At 36.9% G+C, this 23,964-nt stretch overlaps 1 protein-coding gene across 4 annotated transcripts in view; it reads right to left on the bottom strand.

Annotated features, from left to right (window-relative positions):
- Positions 1–23,964, bottom strand: part of RAB3IP (RAB3A interacting protein) — a 76,571-nt gene that overhangs the window by 45,755 nt on the left and 6,852 nt on the right. For all 4 annotated transcript variants that reach the window (XM_002752755.6, XM_078336853.1, XM_009004201.5 and 1 more), the window contains exons 2-3: positions 6,105–6,380; positions 5,092–5,350 (exon numbers count right to left, since the gene is read on the bottom strand). In XM_002752755.6, coding sequence (XP_002752801.2) covers positions 5,092–5,350; positions 6,105–6,355 — 510 coding nt within the window. In that variant the 5' untranslated portion in view covers positions 6,356–6,380. The remainder of the gene's footprint in view (positions 1–5,091; positions 5,351–6,104; positions 6,381–23,964) is intronic.

Genomic DNA, 23,964 nt, shown 5'->3' with positions numbered 1-23,964 from the left:
CAAGAAACTCTGGTACACAGCCAAAGCAGTAGAGGGAAATTTATAGCACTAAATGGCCACAAGAGAAAGCAGGAAATATCTAAAATCAACAACCTGACATCACAATTAAAAGAACTAGAGAAGCAAGAGCAAACAATTCAAAAGCTAGCAGAAGACAAGAAATAAGTAAGATCATAGCAGAACTGAATGAAATAGAGACACGAAAGACCCTTCGAAAAAAATCAATGAATCCAGGAGCTGGTTTTTTGAAAAGATCAGCTAAACAGACAGACTGCTAGCCAGACTAATGAAGAAGTAAAGAGGCTGGGCACAGTGGCTCACACCTGCAATCCCAGCATTTTGGGAGGCTGAGGTGGGTGGAGCATGAGGTCAGGAGTTGGAGACCAGCCTGGCTAAGATGGTGAAACCCCGTCTCTACTAAAAATACACACACAAAAACATTAGCCAGGTGCGGTGATGACCACCTATAATCCTAGCTATTCCAGAGGCCGAGGCAGGTTAGCAATACTCCACTAAAAAAAAAAAAAAGAAGAAAAGAAGGATCAAAAATGATAAAGGGGATATCACCAGTGACCCCACAGAAATACAAACTATCATCAGAGAATAAAACACCTCTACAGAAATAAACTTGAAAATCTAGAAGAAATGGATCAATTCCTAGACATAAATACCCTCTCAAGACTAAATCAGGAAGAAGTCGAATCCCTGAATAGACCAATAAGAAGTTCTGAAATTGAGGCAGTAATTAACTAGCCTACCAACCAAAAAAGGCCCAGGACCAGACAGATTCACAGCCAAATTCTACCAGAGGTATAAAGAGAAGCTGGTACCATTCCTTCTGAAACTACTGCAAACAATGGAAATGAGGGAATCCTCCCTCACATATGAGACCTATGTCATCCTGATACCAAAACCTGACAGAGACACAACAAAAAATAAAAATTTCAGGCCAATATCCTTGATGAACACTGATGCAAAAATCCTCAATAAAATACTGGCAAACTGAATCCAACAGCACATCAAAAAGCTTATCCACCATGATCAAGGTGGCTTCATCCCTGGGATGCAAGGCTGGTTCAATATACATAAATCAATAAATGTAATCCATCACATAAACTGAACCAATGACAACAAACACATGATTATCTCAATAGACACAGAAAAGGCCTTTGATAAAATTAAACACCACTTCATGCTAAAAACTCTCAATAAACTAGGTATTGATGGAATGAATCTCAAAATAACAAGAGCTATATATGACAAACACACAGCTAATATACTGAATGGGCAAAAACTGGAAGCATTCCCTTTGCAAACAGGCACAAGACAAGGATGCCCTCTCTCACCATTCCTATTCAACAGAGTACTGGAAGTTCTGACCAGGGCAATAAGGCAAGGGAAAGAAATAAAGGGCATTCAATTAGGAAGACAGGAAGTCAAACTGTGTCTCTTTGCAGATGACATGACTGTCTATTTAGAAAGCCCAAGCTTATAAGTAACCTCAGCAAAGTCTCAGGATACAAAATCAACATGCAGAAAGCACAAGCATTCCTGTACAGCAATAAGAGACAAAGAGAGCCAACTCATGAGTGAACTCCCATTCACAGTTGCTACAAAAAGAACAAAATACCTAGGAATACAATTTATAAGGAATGTAAAGGACCTCTTCAAGGAGAACTATAAACCACAGCTCAAGGAAATAATAGATGACACCAACAAATGGAAAAACATTCTATGCTCATGAATAGGAAGAATCAGTATCATGAAAATGGCCATATTGCCCAAAGTAATTTATAGATTCAATGCTATCCCCATCAAGCTACCACTGATTTTCTTCACAGAATTAGAAAAAAACTACTTTAAATTTCATATGGAACCAAAACAGAGCTCACATAGCCAAGACAGTGTGAGGCAAAAAAGAACAAAGCTGGAGGCATCATGCTACCTGACTTCAAACTATACTACAAGGCCACAGTAACCAAAACAGCATGGTACTGGTGCCAAAACAGATACATAGACCAATAGAACAGAACAGAGGCCTCAGAAATACCACCACACATCTACAACCATCTGATCTTTGACAAACCTGACAAAAATAAGTAATGGAAAAAGGATTCCTTATTTGATAAATGGTGTTGGGAAAACTGGCTGGCCATATGCAAAAAGCTGAAACCGGATCCCTTCCTTACACCTTACATAAAAAAGACCTAAAACCATAAAAACCCTAGAAGAATACCTAGGCAATATCATTCAGGACATAGGTATGGGCAAAGACTTCATGACTAAAACACCAAAAGCAATGGCAACAAAAGCCAAAATGACAAATGGGATCTAATTAAACTAAACAGTTTCTCCTGAGCAAAAGAAACTATCATGAGAGAGAACAGGCAACGTACAGAATGTGAGAAAATTTCTACTATCTATCCATCTGACAAAGGGCTAATATCCAGAATCTACAAAGAACTTAAATAAATTTACAAGAAAAAAACAACCCCATCAAAAAGTTGGCGAATGATATGAACAGACACATCTCAAAAGAAGACATATATGCAGCCAACAAATATATGAAAAAAGACTCATCATCAATGGTCATTAGAGAAATGCAAATCAAACCCACATTCAGATACCATCTCATGCCAGTTAGAATGGCGATCATTAAAAGTCAGGAAACATCTGATGCTAGAGAGGATGTGGAGAAATAAGAATGCTTTACACTGTTGGTGGGAGCGTAAATTAGTTCAATTACCGTGGAAGACAGTGTGGCGATTCCTCAAGAACGTAGAACCAGAAATACCATTTGACACAGCAATCCTATTACTGAGTATATACCCAAAGGATTATAAATCATTCTACTATAAAGACACATGCACACATATATTTACTACAGCACTGTTCACAATAGCAAAGACATGGAACCAACCCAAATACCCATCAATGATAGACTGGATAAAGAAAATGTGGCACATACACACCATGGAATACTATGCAGCCATAAAAAAGAATGAGTTCATGTCCTTTGCAGCGACATGAAGCTGGACACCATCATTCTCAGCAAACTAACAGGAACAGAAAACCAAACACCGCATGTTCGCATTCATAAACGGAAGATGAACAATGAGAACACATGGACACGGGAAGGGGAACATCACACCAGGACCTGTCAGGGGGCGGGTAGGGGGCTAGAAGAGGGATAGCATTAGGAGAAATACCTAATGTAGATGACGGGTTGATAGGTGCAGCAAACCACCATCACATGTGTTTACCTAAGTAACAAACCTGCACGTTCTGCATATGTATGCCAGAACTTAAAATTTTTAAAAAATCAGATCTTGTGAGATTTATTCACTATCACAAGAATAGCATGGGAAAGACCCGCCCCATTATTCAATTAAGATGGCAGATTTAAATCAAACTATATCATTATCCATTAAATGTAAATGTAAATGGTCTAAACACCAATTAAAAGACAGAGATAATTACAAAGGATAAAAAAACAAGACCTAACTATACACTGTCTACAAGAAACTCATATTAAATAGGAAGACACAGTTAACCTAGTAAGTAAAAAGGATAGAAAAATGGTCTCTTTTAAGGTAGTAAGACTAAAGAAAATGGCCTTTCACATTTTGATTCACAGGTTGTCACAATTCAGGAAATATTTTTATATTCAAGAGTCCTTTTCAAGCCTTGAGATCTAAGTAAATATTAATACTACCTTATACTCTTCATAATAAAAGTCACCATATGTGTTTACACACCATCATTTCAATTATCTCAGCAGTATCTCTAAATACAGCAAATAAAGATTTCAAAAGAAATTCTCAAGTGAGCTAAGAGATTAACAATCTGTTCTGATCAATAAATAACCATAATGTTCTTAAAGATATACATACTCAAAATGTTACCTCTACATAATGTGTGATTTTACTAAAATACCGTCTATTAAGACAACAAAGTCTGAGCAAGATGACAGAAACAAAATGTAACCACATCTCATCACATCCCTTTCCTTTGCAAAGAACTGAGGATTTAAAAAATGAACATATTACACTCATGAGAGACAAGCATGCTAGAGAAAGAGTGGGATATATGGTTGCAAAATGTCACACTATGCTGGAAATTACACCTATAGAATGTGTGCCCTATCTTCTCAATTTTCTAAATGTGAACTGGTATTTCACCTAGGTTATCAGGTTTATACATGCAGTGTTTCATATCATTCCACTATACTTTTGATCTCTGTGACACCTTGTATTTCACTCCTGCTACTGATAATTTGTTTTCTTTTTATCAGTCTAGCTAAAGGTCTGTCAATTTTATTCATATTCTTAAAGAATCAACATTTTGTTTCATTCATTTTCTCTATCTTTTCTGTTACCAATTTCATTCAGTTTTGCTCTTATCTTTATTGTTTCCTTCCTTCTACTTGCTCTGGTTTTATTTTGCTATTCTTTTTACAGATTTTTAAAGTGGAAGCTTAGATTGTCCATTTGAGACTTTTCCTGTTTTCTCATGTATGTATTTCATTCAAAAAATTTCCCTCTGAAATTTAACTGCAGACTCAGAAAAAGAATAAGATATGACCCCAAGTTTGGAAATAAATAGCAGAAACTTTAAAGATGATCAAATGGGAAACAGAACAATTTACCAAGAAATAAAAATTCTACAAGGTAAGATACAGAAAATATTCAAACTCAGCTGAAACTCCTCAAAACAAAATGACTTAGACTGAATGATTTCAAGTAAATAACCATCTAGTCAATCATGCAATAAGGAGGGAAAACCCCGCATGTGGAATATAACCCACTAAATCTGCATTACAGACAATGCAAAACAGGGAGCAGGCAATGCAGCTGGGGCACTAAGAGTTAACAGAACCACATTTTTCCAGTTAGTAGTCTTAGATGAACTTCTTTACTACCCAACCAATTTCATGAATTCCTAAATACTACCCAACAGAAGCTGAGGATGGGCATATGTGAAGGATAAGTGTACAACTGTCATGATTTCATTTCTGCAGGTTGCCCCACCCCATGGAGAAATACTAATTTTTAGCATAATATATGGAAGAATAAAATATCTTCTTCTTACCCTCTGAGCTTTTGCAAGTTCTTCTTTTAGTCGTTCATAGCCCTTTTCTCTAACTTCCAAAACAGATGGGCTTCGTAAACGAGACAGACTATCAGTACTCAACCCAAAAATATCATCGCTGCCATCGCAAACCTCTGTTATAGTAGCACCCTGTAAAAACTCTCTCTCTGCATTATAGTTGTCCTTTCTTGTAGATAATTTAGTTAACCCAACTGTGACTCCAGAGGTAGAACAAGGTGCTGGGTCTGTAACATGAAAGCTGTAAAGGAGAGAAACATTTTTCAGAAAATACCAGCATATGCTCAAATAGAACTGCCTTACGCATACAGCTAAATTGTACTACCCAATTTAGCAGTCTCTATATTTAAATAAATAGTATGTCCTCAGTCATATCAGCCACATTTCAACTGTACAACAGCTACATGTGGTTAATGCCTATCATTCATATTAGATAGCACAGAAATAGAACATTCATTTTCATCAACAAAGAAAGTTCTACAGGACAGTGCTACTCAAGAACAGGGGTTAACAAACTACAGCCTGCAGGCTAAACCAAGCCTTCCACCTGTTTTTATAAGGCATCAATGAGCGAAGTATACTTTTTACAATTTCAAATAATTGAAAAGAAATCTTTAAAAGAATATTTTGCAACACATGAAAATTAAATGACATTCAAAATTCTGCATCCATATATAAAGTTTTATTGGAGCACAGCCACTCTCAATCATTTACATACTGCCTATGGCTGCTTTCAAACTCTAAAGGCAGAGTTGAATAATTGCAACAGAGACTGCATGGCTATGACTCGCAAAGCCTAAAATATTTACTATCTGGTCCTTCACATAAAAAGTTTGTCAACCTCTATTCTAGAACTTTATCATGTATTTCTTTACATAGGCACACTTATGTTATTTAAATTTTCTAAAAATAGTAAAACTTAAAATACAGTAACTCAGCAAACTGTTCATTAAAAAAAATAATAATCCAAAATAAGTGATTTAATTATTTCCTACCTGATACTAGATATTTCTGCACAATTTAAACGTCTGGGGGATGAATACACGGGTTGTGTAGGAAGTTCAGAAACATCTAACGCATTTGCCTGGATAGGTACAGAGCATAAAGCTGAAGGGTGTGGCCGGTAGATGACACTTGGTGAGGTAGTCTGCTCTTGAGTTCCTGATTCATACACACCAAGAAGGTTTGGAGAAGTAGGTGAAGCAAGGTTTACTTCATGGAAGCCTTCCAAGGGATCATTAGCCATAGCAAAAGCCTCATCATAAGATAACCTATGTTAAAACAAAAAGCAGACACTTATTTTTAGATAACATTTCAAACTAAATTAAAACGTATAAATTATAAAATGTGTTTAACAGCTCATCATAAATTATAAGCTTACAATAAAAGAAGACTTTTTAAAAAAACCACAATCACATGGTGGTACACGCCGGTAGTACCAGCTACTCGGGAAGATGAGGTAGGAGTATTGCCTGAGCCCAAATGGAGGCTGCAGTGAGCCATGATCACAACACTGCACTCCAGCTGGGTGACAGAGCAAGACCTTGTCACCCCAAAAAAATCAAAACAAAAACAAAACACCATAATCACTTAACATTTACTAAATGATCTCAGAGTATAACTACTATAAAAGGCAAATAATCTGATTTAGAAGAAACCAGAAAGTGATAAGTAATGCTATTAATGTGAGAATAATAAATTAATATGAGGAATAAAATTTGCTTAATTTTAAAAAATATTTTAAAATTATTAAATGTTCATATTAAATTCTCTCATTGAGTATACTATTTATGAAAATATAACAAAATCTAATGGTATTATATAATCTTAGACTCAATAACAATTATCATATTATGCTGTGAAACTCTTAAAACAATTTTTTTTAACAGAGAACACTGTATTTATCATGTACAACATGTTTGAAGGTACATATATGCTATGAAATTGGCTAACACTAGTTAATTAAGAAATACATTACCTCATGCCATTATTTTATGATGAGAACACTCAACATCCACTCTGCATTTTTCAAGAATTTACAATAAATCGTCATGAACTATAGTCATTCTGCTGTACCATAAATCTCCTGAACTTATATTTAACTTTATTATTATATAAGACCTTGGTTAGAGTAAGTAGAAAGGCAGTAAAGACACACACATACTCTCTCATACCTCTCACCCAGATTATGAGACTTAACATATTTGAGCCATTTGAGAATGTTTCAGACATGATGCCCACTTAATATCTCAGTGTATACATATGCACTGTGTGTATGTGTGTGTGTGTCTGTGTGTGTGTGTGTATCTAAGTACAAGGATATTCTATTTAACCACAAAATCATCATCAAAATCTGGAAGTTAACGTTGATCAAAATTAGTAACTAATCAATAGGCCCCATTCGAATTTCACTAATTGTTCCAATAATATCATTTGTATGTACAGAAGCCAATCCTGGATCATGTGTTTCATTTCTATAAGCTTTAAATTTCTCCTCTGATGGTCTTAGAATGGGGATAACACTAGTTTCTCTCTTGTCCTGGTTGCTGTGAGGATTAAAGGAGACAATCCATGTAAAGTATTTTGTAGAATACATGTACCTGGCACAGAGTCTGGCCTCAATAAACATGAATTATTATAGCACAGTCATTAACAATACCACATATGCTTCAGCTTCTCCATAAGCAAAAAAACAGTTCATGTAACTATTCAACTACATCACAAAGTTTACATGGAAAGGAACAAGTGTACCACTCAAGGTTTTCCTTTGAAGAATTCAAAGCCAAATGACATATAAATTCTTCATTGATTTTCCACTGTCTGCTGAATACAGACCAAACTTATTAGCCTAAGAAGTAAGGTCTTCTAGGATCTGAACCCAATCTCTCTTTCCAATTTTTTCCTCCCTATGATAGTACTTTGACAGTTGTGAATAATACCTTCCCGGAACTTAAAAAATGCCAAACAGGCCAGGCTTGGTGGCTCACACCTGTAATCCCAGCACTTTGGGAGTCCAAGGCAGGAGGATTACTTGGCCTCCCAAAGTCAGAAGTTCAAGACCTTCTTGGTCAGAAGTTCAAGACCAGCCTGACCAACATGGCGAAACCCCAACAAAAATTAGCTAGGCATGGTGGCACACACCCAGAGTCCCAGCTACTTGGGAGGCTGAGGCAGGAGAATCATTTGAACCCAGGAGGCAGAGGTTGCAGTGAGCCCAGATCATGCCACTGCACTTCAGCCTGGGTGACAGACTGAGATTCCATCTAAAAGAAAAGGGCGGGGGGAACAAAACCACTAATACAGCACATCATTTCTTCATAAAATACAGAAGTATTCATTTGTTAAACTAGCTGAAAAATTTAACTCTCAAATCCTTAATAAAAAGTGCTAAAAATAATACAAGTAATGTAATCCCAGCACTCTGGGAGGCTGAGGTAGGTAGATCATGAGGTCAAGAGACCATCCTGGCTAACACAGTAAAACCCGGTTTCTACTAAAAATATGAAAAATTAGCTGGGCATGGTGGTGCATGCCTGTAGTCCCAGCTACTCAGGAGGCTGAGGAAGGCAGGAGAATCACTTGAACCCAGGAGGTGGAGGTTGCAGTGAGTCAAGATCGTGCCACTGCAATCCAGCCTGGGTGACAGAGCAAGACTCAGTCTTAATAATAATAATAATACGAGTAGAGAACAAAAAGATTTAAGTTGGAAGACAGCTGACTCAGTATCATTTCAAAATTACAAATTAGTATGTGTCACAGACTTTCCAGTATATAGACAACCCAAAGTGCAACAATTCAATCAACAAATGACAAATTTCAAATCCAATCAACTGTTTATCAATAGTAAATGGTTTACGCCTCAAAATGAAACTAGTCCTTGTTTTTTTCACATAAAATATTCACTATGCCAAACGAGAGATGAGATTAATAAGGAATGTAAGGTGTTTAATATTCACCTACATTAAATAAATTTATTATTTTTTCACCCAAAAGAATTTTCATTCATAATCCATATAACCACATACACCAAGAATACAGCTATATTCAAAGTACATAACTCATTTTCACTTGAATATAGTTCAAGCAAGTACACTAACCAATTCATTAGCATAAAACCCCCTTGTATTACGTTCACATTAAACTTTGACATTTTAATCAGTAACTATTTATGATTCTTTCTTCTATCCCATATACTTTGAATTCACCTCTCTATATCCTGAAGGTTCACTGAATCATAAAATGTAAAAGCATTTGCATCTCTGGAAAAACAAAATAGTATAAATCCTATGGAGGAAAATTTAGCAGTAACTGTAAATGATATTAAACCTGTGACCCAAATGCCAATCCTGGGTCTTTACCCTAAAGATAAACTGGCAAAATGACAAGCAGCACTCTTTGTAACAGCAAAAGACTGACTTAATAAGTGAGGGTACATCCTCATAATGCAGCACTGCACAGATGTAAAATACATATCCATATATCACTATGAAGTGACCTTGAAGATATACCAAAAATTAGCTGGGCATGGTGGTGCACTCCTGTTAACACCAGTAAGTTAAAGAACAGGATAACTGTGTACAGTATACTACCTTTTATCTTAAAAATAAAAATATGAATTTATATGCATGTGTGTGTGTCTGTGTGTGTGTGTTTCAATGGAAGGGCTGCGTTCAGTGGATCGCACTTGTAATCCCAAAATCTTGACCCACAGAGGCAGGAGAATAGCTTGTGGCCACGTTAAAGACCAGCCTGGGCAACATAGTGAGACCTTGTCTCTACAAAAAGTTTTAAAATGAGCTGGGTGTGATTGTGCAGTCCTATAGTCCTAGCACTTAGGAGGCTAAGATGGCAGGATGGCTTGAGCCGAGGAATTTGAAGTTACAGTGAGCTCTGATCATACCACTGCACTCCAACCTGGGTGACAGAGCAAGACCATGTCTCAAAAAAAATAAAAAGCAGGCAAAAGAATAAGAGATAATAGGGTGAAAAGACATGAAAGTTAAACTTTCTTCTGAAAATACCTTGCTTTACAGATTTGATTTTGAGCTTAGAACCATGTAAACAATAAAACAAAATTAAAGTTTAAAAAATAATCCCTAAACATAGAGCAAGTAAATTTGTGTACTGAGATGGTTGCTTAACTACACAGAAAAGAACTACTTCAAGTGATTTTCAAACATAACAATATAAATATATATCCCTAATGGAATGTATTCTAAAACCAAAAGGAAGTGAAAAAAGTCATAAACTATTTTCAATGTTAATAATAGTAGCAATAGTAATACTATTATTCTAAACTTTTGTTTTAAGATGAAGCAAATAAGTTATGCTAATGTCATCTGGAACTAAGATTTTCAGCAAATTAGAAAAACTAAAAAAATATAAAATCAAAGAATTCAATCCTGAAGGCCTAAATTTGACTCAAAAACACTAGAAAAAAAATCCTAACTTTATCCAATGAAAAGGCATAGCAACACTGACCAATTCAGGAGCAATGAGCACCCATGTACTCAGAGTAATACCACATCCTCCAAAAAATAACACAGGCTCCTAGGGAAAATGGCTGATTCTAGCCTGGGACAGAAATGTACAAAAGGACCCTGGAACTTTGTTATATCAGAAAGCAAGCACACTATCAAAAACTACCATACTGATATCAAAAGTACTCCCACTAACCAAAGATGGGACAATCTGAACATCAAAAAGGATAATATCTGCAAAGAAATGAAAGGCAAAAATTTTTTAATTCATGAGGTCATAATGACATTAAAAATAAAGCGAAGTACCTCACTGGCCTTCTTGATCAATGCTATGGAACCAATTCATTATTTTCAAAATACGTAAATAAAATGAGGAATGAAATATTTATCTTGCTTTCCTGTACACCAAGGAACTGAACAGCTCATGAGAAAAAGTTCTTTTTAAAAGTTCCATTTAATAAATATAACTTTGAAATCTTAACGAAATAATGAATTTAGGGCAGTAATTATTTAAATAATTATTAAAACCACAAGGTAAAAGGTTGTTTTGTTTGAGGAACTTTAATGAATCAGAATGACAGCACCTGAACTCACTGATCACATCTTGTCACAAAAAGGGAGACAATCAGACATTATGTATTTGTGCGGTAAATAAGAAATGAACATCACTGACATTAATGAAGCATGAGGCCCCCTCTAGGAAAAAAAAAAAAAAGAAAGACCCCAAACCAAATAAGCCTCTTGATTCATCAGTTTATAGTAAACACAGAGGAGAAAGGAACATGTTAAATAACACCACAGAGACAAAAAAAACCCAGCAGAACCTGGACTTTGGAACTCTCCTAAACAAACCTCCTGGGTTTTCCAATAAACTGCAAAAAAAATTTTTTAAAAAGAGGTAGAGAGAATTTATAGACTTAAGAGAATTAATTAAACACAAGAATCCTTGCTTGGATTCTTCTTTGAATAAACCAACTGTAAAAACAAATTATGTTATTAGGAATTACAGTTAATTTTAGGGGTAATAATGGCATAATGGTTATATTTTTTAAATCCTTACCTTTTAAAGATATACATTGTAGTATTTATAGATGAAAGAAGAAGATTACTTGGATTTGCTTCAAAATAATCCAGGGAGAGAGGAAGGGAAGAGGAGCCAAGGAGCTGAGTCATTTAACTACCAGCCCCAAACTCACGGGAAATTAAGGTGGTTTCTCCCATAACAGCTAGTTTGTTGAGCACTTACTGAATTTTAAGTATAATTCCAGTGCACCTACAGTTGAGGAAACTGCAGCTTAGAGTAGACAGAATGAAAGCCTGCAGTTATTAGACCCTATCGTCCAAGCTCTTAACCACCACCACATACTTACTACTATAAGCAGAACTGCTTTGTCATTCCATTGTTCCTCTGTTCTAGTGAAAACGATTCTCTTAGTTTTGAATTAAAATTCCTCTTGCCTGCGACATTAACCCTATTTTTCCCACATATAAACACAGTATTTCAGCCCTTCTTTCAACAAGTATTTACTAATGACCTAATCTGTGCGAGGCTCTGGGGAAAGATGAACAATCCAATCTGCCTTCAAACAGCCTAATAGAATAGGAGACTAACAAATAGAGGCAATGATACACGATAAATGCCATGGAAGAGTCAAACAAGCTCAGAGACCACATAGGAAGGACAAATAAATCAGAGGCAAAAAATTCCCGAAAAAATAAAGACAAAGAAAAAACTTAAATAATAAGCAGAAAATGTGAAACACAAAACCTTTATAAGGGCTTTCCAGACATGTCCAATGTGTGAAAGCAAAACATTTACAGAAAATTCAGATACTCCATTAGCTGGAGCACAAGCTATGAATATAAACGACAAGCCTCCAAGAGAGGCAGGTTTGAATCCCGCTTCTGTCAAATTACTGAGACAATCTGAGCCTAGGTTCTCTCATCTGGAAATCCGTGCCTTTATTTCGCTACCTAACAGGATGAAAATTAAGAGAGATAATACTATATAACAGCAGTCCCCAACCTTTTTGGCATCAGGGACAGGTTTCATGGAAGACAATTTTTCCACAGACAGGGCAGAGGATGGGAGGGGATGATTCTGGGATGAAACTGTTCCACCTCAGATCATCAGGCATTAGATTCTCCTAAGAAGCACACAACCTAGATCCCTCACAGGTGCAGTTTACAATAGGGTTCCCACTCCTATGAGAATCTAATGCCACTGCTGATCCAACAGGAGGCAGAGCTGAGGTGGGAATTCTCGCTGGCTGGCCACTTACCTTCTGGCGCTTACCTCCTGCTATGCCACCCAGTTCCTAACAGGCCACAGACCACTACTGGTCCACAGCCCAGGGAATGGGAGCCCCTGCTATACAGCACTTAGGACAAAGCCTCTGAGCAATGCTTCTAACCTACAATTTACTTAAATACATTTAAATACTGTTTAAATTCAAGTCACTTCTGAAAAAAGGATTATTTTGAGATTAATTTTAATCCCTATTTCAAGCATGTGAAATTTCCATAAAATGTAATTTAGCTGGTAATGAGCGGCCAATCTCACTGGTCTGAAAACCTTTCGCCCTTTAAATATATGGAAGCTTTGGAGAGATCCAAGATGGCCAAATAGGAAAAGCTCTGGAGTGCAGTTCCCAGGGAGAGCAATGCAGAGGGTGAGTTACCACAGCATTTCCAAAGGAGGTACCAGATGTATCTCAATGGGACTGTTTGCACAGTGGGTGTAGCCCAAGAGGGGTGAGCAAGGCAGGGTAAGGCACTGTCCCACCTGGGAAGTACAATCGTGGAGGACCCTCCTCCCTACCCAATAGAGGCCATCCAGGGCTTTTCCATCCTCTCCAGCACTCTGGTTCAGATACCATGCTTCTCCCAGTTTTTGCCACCCACAGATCAGGAGATTCCTGGGCTGAAAAGTGGCACTAGGTTTCCAACATGGCTGTTTCAGCCTGCGCCCTGGGTTTCTGCACAAAAACTCACACAAATCTCGGTGGCCGTTTCAACTGGTGCCTGCAATGCCTGGGAGACAGAGCTGCCCATTTAGCTGAAAAGAAGGGGGCTGAAAACAGGAGGCCAGGTGATCTGCTCAGTGCGTCCCACCCCCCACAAAGACCAGCAATCTGAAATGCTCTGGATTCAGAATTTCACAGCAAGCACAGTTGGACCCAGGACAGTCCAGCTCTGTGGGAGAAAGGGCGTCCACCACTACTGAGGCAGTCCATCACTACAGAGGCAGTCTGTCATTACCAAGGCAGTTGCAACTGTACCTCTGTAAACAAAACCACAAGGAAGTTTACAAAGCAGCTGGGCAGAGTCCACAGCAGGTCAGCAATGCCTCTGCTGGCAGACTGTGACTAGACAACCTCCTTGCTGAGCAGGGCATCTCTGAAAAAAGGCGGCAGCATGTCAGGAACTTACAAATAAAGCCCCTCCTTCCCAGGACAGAGCACCTGGGAAAAGAGGCGGTTATGAGTTCCACTGCAGCAGACTTAAAATGTATTTGCCCAGCAGCTCTGAGTGGAACAATGAAGCTCCCAGCACAGCACTTGAGCTCTGAGATAAGGGACAGACTATCTCCTCAAGCGGCTCCGCGACCCCGACAGATCCAGAGGTACCTCTTAAAGGAGAGCTCTGGCTGACATCTGGGGAGTACGCTTCTGGGATGAAGATAACAGAAGAAGAAACTGGCAGGAACCCTTACTGTTCTGCAGCCCCTGCAGGTGATTCCCAGGCAAGCAGGGTCTAGAGTGGATGTCCAGCAGTCCTGTAGCAGAGGGGCGTGACTATCAGAAGAAAACTAAAAAACAGAAATAGCTTCAACATCAAAAAGAGGATGTCCACTCAGAGACCCCATCTGAAAGTCACCAACTACAAAGACCACAGGTACTCCACTAAGATGGGAAGAAACCAGCGCAAAAAAGGATGAAAACACCAAAAACCAGAATGGCTGTCCTCCTCCAAGGGATCAGAACTCCTCACCAGCAAAGGAACAAAGCTGGATTGAGAATGAGTCTGATGAATTGACAGAGCCAGCTTCAGAAGGTGGGTAATAACAAACTTCTCTGAGCTAAAAGAACATGTTCTAAGACAATGCAAAGAAACTAAGAACCTTGAAATAATGTTAGACAAAATGCTAACTAGAATAACCAACTTAGAGAAGAACATAAACGTCTTAATGCAGCTGAAAAACACAACATGACAACTTTGCGAAGCATACACAAGTTTCAATAGCTGAATCGACCAAGCATAAGAAAGGATATCAGAGATTGAAGATCAACTAAATATAATAAAACGAGAAGGCAAGATTAGAGAAAAAAGAGTGACAAGAAATGAACAAAGCCTCCAAGAAATATGGGATAACGTGAAAAGACCTAACTGACATTTGATAGATGTACCTGAATGTGACCTGAATGTGACAAAGAGAATGAATCCAAGAGTGGATATTATCCAGGAGAACTTCCCCAGCCTAGCACGGCAGACCAACGTTCAAGTCCAGGACACAGAGAACACCACAAAGATATTCTCAAGAAAAGCAACCCCAAGGCACATAATCGTCAGATTCACCAGGGCCGAAATGAAGGAAAAATGCTAAGGGCAGCCAGAGAGAAAGGTCGGGTCACCCACAAAGGGAAGCCCATCAGACTCACAGTGGATCTCTTGGAAGAGACCCTACAAGCCAGAAGACAGTGAGGATCAATTTTCAAAATCTTTACAGAAAAGAACTATCAATCTAGATCTCATATCCAGCCAAACTAAACTTCATAAGCGAAGGAGAAATAAAATCCTTTACAGAAAAGCAACTGCTAAGAGATTTTGTCACCACTAGGCCTGCCTTATAACAGCTCCTGAAAGCAGCACTAAACATAGAAAGGAACAACCAGTACCAGCCACTTCAAAAATGTACCAAATGGTAAAGACCATCCACACAATGAAGAAACTACGTCAATTAATGGGCAAAACAACCAACTAGCATCAAGATGGCAAGATCAAATTCACACATAACAATATTAATCTTAAATGTAAATGGGCTAAATGCCCCAGTCAAAAGACATAGAGTGACAAACTGGATATAAAGTCAAGACCCATCAGTGTACTGTATTCAGGAAACCCATATCATGTGCAAAACACACATAAACTCAAAATAAAGGGATGAAGATTTACCAAGCAAATGGAGAGCAAAAAGAACCTAGTCTCTGACAAAATGGACTTTAAACCAACAAAGATCAAAAGAGACAAAGAAGGGCATTACATAATGGTAAAAGGAGCAAAAAAACAAGAACAAACGATCCTAAATATATACACACCCAATACAGGAGCACCCAGATACATAAAGCAAGTTCTTAACGACCTACAAAGAGACTTAGACTCCCACACAATAATAGTGGGAGACTTTAACACTCCACTGTCAGTATTAGACAGATCAACGAGACAGAAAATTAACAAGGATATCCAGGACTTGAACTCAGATCTGGACCAAGCAAACCTAATAAACATCAACAGAACTCTCCACCCCAAATCCACAGAATATACATTCTTCTCAGCACCACATCATACCTACTCTAAAATTGACCACATAATTGGAAATAAATCACTCCTCAGCAAATGTAAAAGAAATGTAAAAGAACAGCAAATGTAAAAGAAATGTAATAACAGTCTCTCAGACCACAGTGCAATCAAATTAGAACTCAGGATTAAGAAACTAACTTAGAACCACACAACTTCTTGGACACTGAACAACTGGCTCCTGAATTTCGACTGTATAAACAATGAAGTGAAGGCAGAAATAAAGATATTCTTCCAAACCAACAAAAACGAAGACACAACAAACCAGAATCTCTGGGACACACTTAAAGCAGTGTCTAGAGAGAAATTTATAACAATAAATGCATGCGAAGCAAGGAAAGCTCTAAAACGGACACCCTATCATCAAAATTGAACGAGCTAGAGGAACAAGATAAAAAAAAAACTCAAAAGCTAGCAGAAGACAAGAAATAACTAAGATCAGAACCGAATTGAAGGAGATAAGAGACACAAAAAAACCCTTCAAAAAATCAATAAATCCAGGAGCTGGTTTTTTGTAAAGATCAACAAAATATATCACAAGCCAGATTAATAAAATAATGAAGAATTAAATAGATGCAATAAAAAACAATAAAGGGGATATCACCACTGATTCCACAGAAATACAAACTGCCATCGGAGATTACTACAAACAACTCTATGCCCATAAACCAGTAAACCAGGAGGAAATGGATAAATTCCTGGATACTTACACCCTCCCAAGACTAAACTAGGAAAAAGTTGAAACCCTAAATAGACCAATAACAAGGGCTGAAGTTGAGGCAGAATTCATAGCCTAACAACCTAAAAAAGCCCAGGTCCAGATGGGTTCACAGCAGAATTCTACCAGACGTACAAAGAGGAGCTGTTACCACTCCTTCTGAAACTATTCCAAACAATACAAAAAGAGGGAATCCTTCCCAAATCAGTTTATGAGACCAACATCATCCTGATACCAAAACCCAGCAGAGACTCAACAAAAAAAAAAGAAAACTTGAGGCCAATATCCATGATGAACACAGATGCAAAAATCTTCAATAAAATACTGGCAAACTGATTGCAAAAGCACATCAGAAAGCTTATCCATCACAATCAAGAAGGCTTCATCACGGGGATGCAAGGCTAGTTCAACATACGCAAACCTATAAACATAATCCACCGCATAAAAAGAACCAAAGACAAAAACTATGATTATCTCATTAGATGTAGAGAAGGCCTTTGACAAAATTCAACAGCCCTTTATGCTAAAAACTCTCAATAAACTGGGTATTGATGGAACATATCTCAAAATAATAGAAGCTATTTACGACAAACCCATAGCCAATATCATACTGAACAGGCAAAAAATGGAAGCATTCCCTTTGAAATCTGGCACAAGACAAGGATGCTCTCTCTCACCACTCCTATTCAATATAGCATTGGAAGTTCTAGCCAGAGCAATCAGGCAAGAAAAAGAAATAAAGTGTATTCAATTAGGAATGGAGGAAATCAAATTATCTCTATTTGCAGATGACATGATTGTATATTTAGAAGATCCCATCAGTCTCAGCCCTAAATCTGAAACTGATAAGCAACTTCAGCAAAGTTTCAGGATACAAAATCAATGTGCAGAAATCACAAGCATTCCTATAAACCAATAAAAGACTAACAGTCAAATCAAGAGCAAACTCCCATTCACAATTGCTACAAGGAGAATAAAATACCTAGGAATACAACTAACAAAGGACGTGAAGGACCTCTTCAAGGAGAACTACAAACCACTGTTCAAGGAAATAAAAGAGGACACAAACAGAAAAACATCCCATACTCATGGTTAGGAAGAATCAATATTGTGAAAATGGCCATACTACCCAAACTAATTTATAGATTCAATGCTATCCCCATGAAGCTACTTATGACCTTCTTCAAAGAACTGGAAAAAAAACACCTTAAACTTCATATGGAACCAAAAGAGAGCCCGCATAGCCAAGTCAATTCTAAGCAAAAAGAACAAAGCTGGAGGCATCACACTACCTGACTTCAAACTATACTACAAGGCTACAGTAATCAAAACAGCATGGTACTGGTACCAAAACAGAGATATTGACCAATGGAACAGAACAGAGGCCTCAGAGACAACGTCACACATCTACAACCATCTGATCTTTGATAAACTTGACAAAAACAAGCAATGAGGAAAGGAGTCCCTGTCTAATAAATAGTGTTAACTGGCTTGCCATGTGCAGAAAGCAGAAACTGGACCCCTTTCTGACACCTTACACTAAAAATAACTCCTGATGGATTAAAGACTTAAACATAAGACCTAACACCATAAAAACCCTTGAAGAAAACCTAGGCAAAACCATTCAGGACATAGGCAAAGGCAAGGACTTCATGACTAAAACACCAAAAGCATAGGCAAAAAAAGCCAAAACAGAAAAATAGGATGTAATTAAACTCCAGAGCTTCTGTACAGCAAAAGAAACAATCATTAGAGTGAACAGGAAACCAACAGAATGGGAAAAATTTTTGCAATCTACCCATTTGACAAAGGACTAATATCCATAATCTACAAAGAACTAAAACAGATTTACAAGAAATAAACAAACCCATTTAAAAATCAGCAAAGGATATGAACAGACACTTTTCAACAGAAGACATATATGAGGCCAACAAACATGAAAAATGCTCATCATCACTGGTCATTAGAGAAATGCAAATCAAAACCACATTGAGATACTATCTCATGCCAGTTAGAATGGCAATCATTAAAAAATCTGGAAACAACAGATGCTGGAGAGGATGTGGAGAAATAGGAACAGTTTTACATGGCTGGTGGGAATGTAAATTAGTTCAGCCATTTTGGAAGATAGTCTGGCGATTCCTCAAGGATCTAGAAATAGAAATTCCATTTGACCCAGCAATCCCATTACCAGGTATATACCCAAAGGATTATAAATCATTCTATGATAAAGACACATGTACATGTATGTTCACTGGGACACTGTTCACAATAGCAAAGACCTGGAACCAACCCAAATGCCCATCAATGATAGCCTGGATGAGGAAAATGTGGCACATATACACCATGGAATACTATGCAGCCATAAGAAATGATGAGTTCGTGTCCTTTGTAGCGACATGAATGAATCTGGAAACCATCATTTTCAGCAAACTGACACAAGAACAGAGAAATCAACCACCACACGGTCTCACTCATAGGCAGGTGTTGAACAATGAGAACACATGGACACAGGGAGGGGAGCATCACACACTGAGGTCTGTTGGTGGGGGTTAAGGGAGGGACAGCGAGAAGTGGGGAGGTTGAGGAGAGATAACATGGGGAGAAATGCCAGATATAGGTGACGAGGAATAGAGGCAGCAAATTACCTTGCCATGTATGTACCTATGCAACAATCCTGCATAATCTGCATATGTACCCCAGAACCTTAAGTACAATTAAAATTTATATATATAAATGTGGAAGCTTTAAGATTTATTTCATATGCAGTGTCTTTATATGAGTAAAATAAATGCTATTTTTAAGCAATACTTTTTGCAGAAGCAATGAGTGATTCAAAAAGAACTAATTTCAATTGAAGATTATCCCAATTAATAAATCAAACTTGGCAAAGATCAATATGTAAAAAAGATGATCACATTAAATTCTACAGGTGAATTACCAACACAACTTGGCTGGCCTTATTACTCAGCCCCAGGTAACAAAGCCAACTGCTGATCACAAGAAAAAGCTGATCAAAACAATTTGTTTCTGATCCCTAATACGCATTTCCTTTCATTTTTTTCTTTCTGGAAGTTAGTACTATCACAGCAAAAACAACAGCTAATCTTTACTGAACTGAATGCTAACTACGTGTCAGATAGTGGTGCTAAGAATTTTATACATATTAATCAACTAAATGAAAGCCTATAAAAATCCTAAAAACTTCTTATAAAATTTTTTCTAATTAAATAAATTTATTTTTTAAAAGTGTTTCTTGAAAACAAAAGGCATCCCTAGATAACTCAAGAAATCAGGATGAATTACTGGGAAAATATTTTCAATGAAACATCTAAAGAACATGAATAAAATGAATATATATTTTTATTTTATATTTTTTTTAGAAAAAAAAGAAAAAAAGAATGAAAGAGAGAAAGAAAGAGGAAAAGAAAGGGAGAGAGAACAGGAGTCTTGCTTTATTGCCCTGGCTAGAATGCAGTCTAAAAATGGGTATTGAAAACTTCTTTTATGCCAATAATTGTGCTTAAAAGTGGAGACAGGAAGGAATAAGGGAGGAAAATAACAAAAAAGCAGCCAACCAATATTTCATTTAAACCTGTGAAATGCTATGCAATTACTGAGGAGTGATTTACTTCCAATTATGCAGTCACTTTTAGAGTAGGTGTGATGTGGTACTGATAAGAATATATGTTTTGTGTATTTGGGGTGGAGAGTTCTATAAATGTTTATTAAGTTTACTTGTCTGAGTTCAAGTCCTGGATATCCTTGTTAATTTTCTGTCTCATTGATCTGTCTAATATTGACAATGTGATGTTAAAATCTCCCACTATTAATGGGAGTCTAAGTCTCTTTGTAAGTCATTAAGAACTTGTCTTATGTATCTGGGTGCTCCTGTATTGGGTGCATGTATATTTAGGATCGTTAGCTCTTCTTGTTGCATCGATCCTTTTACCATTATGTAATGTCCTTCTTTGCCTTTTTTGATCTTTGTTGCTTTAAAGTCTATTTTATCAGAGGTGAGAATTGCAACTGCTGCTTTATTTATTTATTTATTTTTGCTCTCCATTTGATTGGTTACATATTTTAAATGAAATCTAGCAACTTGATTTACATCAGTAGTCCAAAAGAAAAATAAAATCCATTTTTCCACAAAAAGCACATTCCTCTAATTTGGACTTACCTTGACATATGGTAAGCATAGAGGGATTATACTTTTAGAAAAAAACTAAAGCTGTGATTTTTATCTTTTTTTCATATCAATACACACATGAAAATTAAATAATTTGAATTCTATGTTTACTAAAATTCCTCAAAGCACTACCCTCAGAAAATAAATTATTTCCAACAAAGGAGGTAATATGGCAACATAGCAGAGTAGATACATCAGTACCTGCAGAAGAAAGCTAAGGCTCTTGATCAAGCTCTGAGTTCTATCTATGAACCTGGGCAGGTAACTTATCTGAGCCCAAACATCTTCATCTATTTCATTATAGAATTGGATCAAATAATCCTGGTAGATAAAGGAGTGTACTTGTCTACTAGAAGGGAGGCCAACAGGGTGACTTAAACAGTATTCACTACCTCACCAAAAAGCTTGTACTCTAGAATCAGTCTCAAATCTTGGCTTTACCAGTTACTAATAAAGTGACCTAGAGATCTAAGTCTCAATTTCTCATCTGAAAATGGAAATGACAGGCCGGACACAGTGGTTCACGCCTATAATCCCAGTACTTTGGAAGGCCAAGACAGGAGGGTTGTTTGAGCCCAGGAGTTTAAGCAACAACAAAGAGCAAGAGAACAAGACCCCATCTCTATAAAAAGTGGTGACATACACCTGTGGTCCCAGCTACTTGGGAGGCTGATGTGGGAGGACAGCCTGAGCCAGGGAGGTTGAGGCTGCAGTGAACTATGATTGTACCACTGCACTCTAGCCTGGGCAACAGAGAGAGACCCTGTCACCAAAACAAAAAAACAAAGAATGCAGGAGATAACTGTACCTATCTTCTAAGGTAGTCATGAGAATTAAAGGGCTTAGCACCATATTTGACACTTACCAATTAAGATTGGCTGTTATTATCACAATGATCTCTAAGGTATTTCCTAATAGTTGCCAAATATTTTGATCATACCGTATCATCACAAACACTATCACTAAGAACAAAAAGCAGTAATTGTTGTGTTTGTGTTTAAATATAATATTAAAAATTAAAAGCTTATTATTTGAATTGTTCTCAAAAAAAGTAAACATCTATATATTATACTGCAGTATAATTTTGTTTTACTTTTATTATCATAATAGAAATTAAATATTCCAAGGCATGTCAGAAGAAAAGGTTTAAAGATTATGTAAGCAGTATTTTGCTCTTTCAATTTGTTCACAGACAGCTGTGGAAGGGGGCAGGGAAGAAAGTCCAGATGCTTTTTAAATTCCCAAATGACTTCTTAATTTAACATGAATCACCAAAGAAACAGTTTCTGAGATTAAAAACGAGACTGCTACTTCAACAGCATATAATGAATTGAACTGATATAAATTCCATCAGTTACAAATTCTATCACTTCTTTAAAAACCTTCAATATTTACTATACATATTTAATACATTTATTTTATACATATATGTGATAAATTATATTTATTCTTGTTGGAATGGAAGGATGATTGCCAGCTTCAACTCCTCAGGGCAAATCCTGGTACTAAGTTCTAAGAATACAGGAACAAATGAACTAAAGAGATTGCACACAGCCTTTACAAGCCACTGCATGATTATTCCGAGTTGTGGGGAGGGAATGGGGGGGGAAAAGAATGTTTCCAGGAGAAGTAAAATGTAAGTCAGATTATAAATGCTGAGTACAAGTCCAGGAGATAGGGAAGGGGAATAGGACAGGACAGTCAAGGAATAAGGGTCTAACACTAACGAGAGAGTAGCAGAAAAGCAGGCTAGAGAGGCAGACATGTGACAAACCACTAAAAGCCTCCTTTAAAATACAAAATGTTCCTTAAAGTTTACCCTCAAGAGATGGTGAGATCTACATTTTAGAAAGTATAGATGTATTGTAATGTAGTCATTTAAAAATGACTCCTAAGGCAATGAGAAATTTGCTAGAGAGACTGGTTAAAAAATAACTGTCTAATCTAATGCCAAGGTCATGCATGCACTGGGAACGAGGGGATGGAGGCAAATATACAGATGGAAAACATTCAGAACAGTTTCATTTATATTTATCCACAAATACACAATTATTCCAGTTAATCTTCAGAGCATTCATTTGAAATTGTTCTTATCCCTATTTTACAGATATAAAAAACTAAGACTCAGAGAGATTAATTTTGTCAAATAGCCAAAAAAATAACCGAGCTAGTATTCAAATCCTGGTGTGTTTGACTCCAGCACCTAACTCCACTACATCTAAGATACACTTAGAAGGTTAAATGGATAGGGAGTAGGGAGATGGGAATAAAGGTTAAATCACAGCAAAGGATCTCTAAGAAGTGAACAATCCTGGGTATAGCAAACCACCATGGCACGTGTGTACCTATGCAACAAACCTGCACGTTCTGCACATGTATCCCAGAACTTAAAAGTATTTTTAAAAAATGGGGGGGGGGAGTGAGCAATACAAACAGAATCATGTTTAATCTCTGAACCCTTCTTTTACTTTCACAAAGACAAAACTGAAGTTTCTCTAAGCACTGCTATTGAAATGAGCATTTGCTACTGGTTTGTGTTCTTTCTATTCTTTTCCCTTATATTATTTTTGTTATCATTTCCATTTTGCTACAATGCTAGAATTTAAGAATACTTATTCAGCTCCCTACAGGACTTGGGGGGAAAAAAGCATATAAATCAAAATAAACAGAAACTTGAATTTACTATAGTAGCCATATTCCTGTGTATTTTTTTAAGTGTAGATATTTTATAACCAATGAATTAGTGTTAATTTTTTTAAGTTTGTAATAATAAAATCAGGAAATGTAGATTAAAATGAAAAAATAAATAAAAAACAAAGTTTGTAATAGTACTGCAGTTAACTGCTCTTATCTTTGGGAAATACATATTGAAATATCTACAAATAAAACTA

The sequence above is a fragment of the Callithrix jacchus genome, chromosome 9 (assembly GCF_049354715.1).
Source record: "Callithrix jacchus isolate 240 chromosome 9, calJac240_pri, whole genome shotgun sequence".
Classification (NCBI taxonomy): domain Eukaryota; kingdom Metazoa; phylum Chordata; class Mammalia; order Primates; family Cebidae; genus Callithrix; species Callithrix jacchus.
The sequence above is the reverse complement of the archived record's forward strand: the minus strand, read 5'-3'. Positions and strand labels throughout refer to the sequence as shown.